The sequence below is a fragment of the Zingiber officinale genome, chromosome 7A, assembly GCF_018446385.1.
Source record: "Zingiber officinale cultivar Zhangliang chromosome 7A, Zo_v1.1, whole genome shotgun sequence".
NCBI lineage: Eukaryota > Viridiplantae > Streptophyta > Magnoliopsida > Zingiberales > Zingiberaceae > Zingiber > Zingiber officinale.
Window position 1 is genome coordinate 132,610,054 of NC_055998.1, and position 4,800 is coordinate 132,614,853.

Genomic DNA, 4,800 nt, shown 5'->3' on the forward strand with positions numbered 1-4,800 from the left:
CTTTTTTTTAAAAAAAAATTAAACGAGTACTTCGGAGAAGTTACAATTACTCAATGAGATAAGATATTAGGTAGTAAGATCAAAGTAATAGTTTACTAACCAGTGATCATTTACTTGATCTATACTCAAACAAATTCTTATACATCTAGTGAAGTAATGTTGTATATAACGCACGTATAATAATGCCTATTTACAATACCTAAAAAAAACAATATTTTTTCCCTCTCCACACGTACAGAGAAAAGGAATATAATGGCCATGGAGACATGAGAGTACACCAGCACAAGTACCCTCCCACGTGGGCACGTGGGAACACTGCGCATGCAGCGGCCACCCGTACAAAAGTCCGCCCCCCTCGCGCATACAAGCGCATGCAACGCAACGGGAGAGAAGCACTGTGGACGAACCCTAGCTACACTACGTACACAGCTTAATTAATTCCCCTCCTCTCTAGTAAACAGATATATAAAAGGTCTTCGTTGCTTTATAGCTATCATAACGATTGGATTACCGAAGAGGCATTTATTATTATTTATTTTTACAGTGGATCACAGGCTTTGAGTGAAAGAGAGAGAGAGAGAGAGAGAGAGAGAGAGAGAGAGAGAGAAGCCATGTGTGTTTTTTTTACAATTTACAGTGTTTGATTTGATTCCTTCTTCTTGACGGTCAAACTTGCAACTAGGCCAGTGCACTTACCAAGATGAAGGGAAATTAATTACTGTCTTGTTTTTTGTTTTATTCTTGATCATGCATGTCTCCCTTGGTGGAAAAAGAATACGAGTAGGGAGAGGAATTAGTGGCTGCCTCTTTACTTTTGCTGTTCATTTGCCATGCCATCTTTCCTTTTCCTTTCAGAAGACAAGGGTTCATGTTCTTGTGAAAGGGAGCCTTTTACCACCCTTTTTTTCAGGCTCCATGTACACACAAAATGCATCATGCACCATGAAACTACAAGTGTGAATATTTTGGTCAAAAAAGTAAGAGATATATGAATTGCAGCTTTTGTATTTAATTTATAGGCTTCAATTCACACACAAAGTCTATACGAAGTCATTTCTTGCTGCTTTGTTTTTTTTTCTCTTGGGGTATATTTTAGGTTAAATATGTAGAAGGCATGTGATGTTGATTCACATATCATTGCACCATCCTGCCCTTCTTCTACTTCTTCTCCTTCCTCTTTTTTACCTTAACCACAAGAAGACAACTTCACCTCTCCTTCCCCTCCTCCTCTTATCTGGAGTTGGCAGAAGGGAGTCAGGTTTTTGCAGGTTAGTTCATGGCGTCTATCAACAACTGGCTTGGTTTCTCTCTGTCGCCTCAGGAGCTGCCTCCCTCGGGCGCCGGCGACTGCTACGGCGGCCTGTCCGGAGAACAGGACGGGTCTTTTTCCATCTTGGAGGCGCTCGACCGCCCGGAGCACCGTCACCACCAAGGTAAGTGCTGCGAGCTTCTGTATCTGATTAACGGATTGGTGGGGGAGGATATGGGCGTGAAGAGGTGGGGTACTGCAGGTTGGAGCGCGAGGAGTAGCTCCTCCGAGCTGTCGGTGTTGGTTGGGTCGGGCAGCAGCAGCAGCCGGCAGGCGGCGACGGAGGGCATCCAGCAGCCGCCCAAGCTCGAGGACTTCCTCGGCGGCGGCCACTCCTTCTCCCACCACGGTCACAATATGTTCGACGCTTCTACCACTGCTGCCGCCGCTAGCAGCATCGGGCTCTCCATGATCAAGTCTTGGCTGCGGAACCAACCCGCGCCGGCGGGGCCTGCGCCGCCGCCGGCGCCGCTGATGGATTGCGGCAGTCTCGGCGACGCGGGAGCGGCGGTGCCGGCCGCGAGCTCGCAGAGCCTGTCGCTGTCGATGAGCACCGGCGCCGCGGCCTCCGGGAGCGGCGGCGGCGGAGAGAACTCCTACTCGCCGGAAAGTAACAACCACAAGCAGAAGGATCACGGGGAGGCCACGGCGAGGAAGTCGATCGACACCTTCGGCCAAAGGACGTCGATCTACCGGGGAGTCACAAGGTTCGTCGACATGAACATAGAGATCTTGCACTCGTAATTTCATTTTTTTATTCTCAACTCATAGCAAAACAATAAATAAATAAATAAATAAAATGCATGCAGGCACAGATGGACAGGCAGGTACGAAGCTCATCTTTGGGACAACAGTTGCAGAAGAGAAGGCCAAAGTCGCAAGGGTCGCCAAGGTCTTACAATCTCTCTCTCTCAAAATCATCGTCTCATCATATATATCACGCATCTTTGATTTGCTAATTAACGTGCATGCATGTTCTTGGTTTGGTCTTTTTGCATACGATCATGGGAATATCGCAATCACCTTCATGCAGTCTACTTAGGTAATGAATCAGTGATCGATGCCAAACAATTTTTCTTTCCATTTTTAGGGTTCTTTTACTACAGATATAATAATGCATGAACAACTCGATCAGGTGGCTATGACAAGGAGGACAAGGCAGCCAGGGCTTATGACTTGGCCGCCCTCAAGTACTGGGGTGCCTCTACGACTACCAATTTCCCTGTAGGTTAATTTCTTCATGATATGATCACCTCAATTCCTTCCAATCTACTTTGCCAAATTCCTTTTTCTCTAACATATATGCCAGATAAGTAACTACGAGAAGGAATTGGAGGAGATGAAGCATATGACAAGGCAGGAATACGTTGCCTCTCTTAGAAGGTATGTACATGTGTTATGCATGCACCTCATGTCAGATAAACAACAATGAGAAAGAAAGAGTTACGTTCGACCTTCGGTCGGTGCAGGAAGAGTAGTGGATTTTCTCGTGGCGCCTCCATCTACCGTGGAGTAACGAGGTAAACATCGATCCGATTGATCGATGATCCATATCGATAGCAACTTCGTTTACAAGTGCATCTGTTTCTTTTGCGAATTGAATTGCAGACATCATCAGCACGGAAGATGGCAAGCTAGAATAGGAAGGGTGGCTGGGAACAAAGATCTTTACCTTGGAACCTTCAGTGAGTATATTTATATATCATTGATTAGGTGCTTGTTCATAATCTTCTATTTGCACTAGCTAGATCTTCTAATGTCGTAGGCACCCAAGAGGAGGCGGCAGAGGCCTATGACATCGCGGCGATCAAATTCCGCGGCCTGAATGCAGTGACCAACTTCGACATGAGTCGATACGATGTGAAAGCAATCCTAGAGAGCAGTACTCTTCCGATCGGCGGCGCCGCGAAGCGACTGAAAGAGATAACCGACCACACTGAGGCGAGCATAGATGGCCGGATGACCGAGGACGGCAGCATCGCCGACACCATCAGTAGCTATGGCTCGCACCACCATGGCTGGCCTACGATCGCCTTCCAGCAGGCGGCTGCGCAGCCGCTTAGCTTCCACTATCCTTACGGCCAGGCCGGCCGGGGGTGGTGCAAGCAAGAGCAGGAGGCTGTGATCGTTGCCGCCCAAAGCTTGCAAGAACTGCAGCAGCTCAATTCAGGGAGCAACACCCATAATTTCTTCCACCAGCCAGCCGTGATCCCCAACCTCATGACCCTGGACTCGTCCTCCATGGACACTATCATCGCCGGAAGCGCAGGCGGGGGCCTCGTCGGAAGCTATCATCAGGTACTGGATAGCACCGGGGGAGGAGGGGGATACATGGTGCCCATGAGCGGCAACAGCTACGCTGAAAGTGAGCTAGCTTCTGTCGATCCTTATGCTGCAGCAGCAGCTGCCAGGAACATGTACTACCTGCCGCAGCCGCCGCAGTCCTCGGCCGGCATGCCGGCGGTGAAGGAGACCGGTTACGAGCAGATGAGTGCGTGCAACAACTGGATGATGCCTCAGGCCGCAACAGCACCTGCAGGGAACAATGTGGGTACTGTCTGCCATGGAGCTCCTCCTCTTTTCACAGTCTGGAATGATGCTGCCTAGCTAGCTAACTTCAATTAGGGCGTGCAGACGATCGATCGACCGATGACAGAAGGATTAATAACATAGTTGGGGAATTAAAGAACATTCTAACTAGTTAACTAGATGTAGCCATTGATTTAATTTATCTACTCCACCATGCATGCAACTTTTCTCGTGCCATATATCATCAAGATCATCACTGTCCTGGAGCTTGGTTATGGCTTGTGAGTTCGATCACAAGCTGTGAATTTTGGGGATCTCCAGATCTTTGTAAATTATTCCAAACGTACGTGAAAGTTGCATAGATTTAGTAATTTTTTCCTTTGGAGTTTGGATTGGAAGTATTTATACATATTATTAACACTTTTGCCCTAGCTTATAATTCTTGCATGCATGGCCATGTTGACTGAATTGTTTTCTTTTAATTTGGTGTGTGCACATGGAGCAGCTGCCTAAGTTGAACTGGGTTAAAGGGCTATGCTTTGTCAGCTTTATTTTATGCTGGTTGAAGACGAGTTAAGCCTCAAAGTGTTACAATCGTCCTATAGATTAAATTTAAAGTCTTTGTCAACCACTCAATCTCTTCCTTGCTCCCACGTGAGATATAGCTCTGGAAGTCAACTGCAATTGAATATACACTGGCAATTAGTTCCTTGAGATATGCTTGTCTTCTTTGGCAGTGACAAATGGATTGATCTAGGAAAGGAGCTTGTTTTGAATGGATCAATTGGTCATGCAAAAGGCATGATAGTTTGATAGTTTATTACCTTAATTTGCGCATGGGGTGCTTCCTACAATTGTCGCGCTCGTTCGGTGCTTCGATGAGTCCTTAGTTATCGTGAAATCAACACTCCATGGCTGCAAGCAATCTAGTTTAGCATATACTTTCACCAATCGAGGCCTCA

At 47.0% G+C, this 4,800-nt stretch overlaps 1 protein-coding gene across 1 annotated transcript; it reads left to right on the forward strand.

Annotated features, from left to right (window-relative positions):
- Nucleotides 1-882: 882 nt before the first annotated feature.
- LOC122002638 (AP2-like ethylene-responsive transcription factor BBM1) lies at nucleotides 883-4,209 on the forward strand. The gene is made up of 9 exons (XM_042557878.1): nucleotides 883-1,433; nucleotides 1,512-2,016; nucleotides 2,119-2,201; nucleotides 2,343-2,351; nucleotides 2,445-2,533; nucleotides 2,619-2,692; nucleotides 2,779-2,829; nucleotides 2,918-2,994; nucleotides 3,075-4,209. The coding sequence occupies exons 1-9, from the start codon at nucleotides 1,277-1,279 to the stop codon at nucleotides 3,914-3,916; spliced, it is 1,887 nt and encodes a 628-aa protein (XP_042413812.1). The 5' UTR covers nucleotides 883-1,276; the 3' UTR covers nucleotides 3,917-4,209.
- The last annotated feature ends 591 nt before the right edge of the window (nucleotides 4,210-4,800 follow it).

Excerpts from the sequence above, each read along its gene's own strand:
- LOC122002638 (XM_042557878.1), top strand. The coding sequence starts at position 1,277 with ATGGCGTCTATCAACAACTGGCTTGGTTTCTCTCTGTCGCCTCAGGAG. Across the intron at positions 1,434-1,511 it reads GGAGCACCGTCACCACCAAG|GTTGGAGCGCGAGGAGTAGC; the intron begins GTAAGTGCTGCG and ends GGGGTACTGCAG. Across the intron at positions 2,534-2,618 it reads CTACGACTACCAATTTCCCT|ATAAGTAACTACGAGAAGGA; the intron begins GTAGGTTAATTT and ends CATATATGCCAG.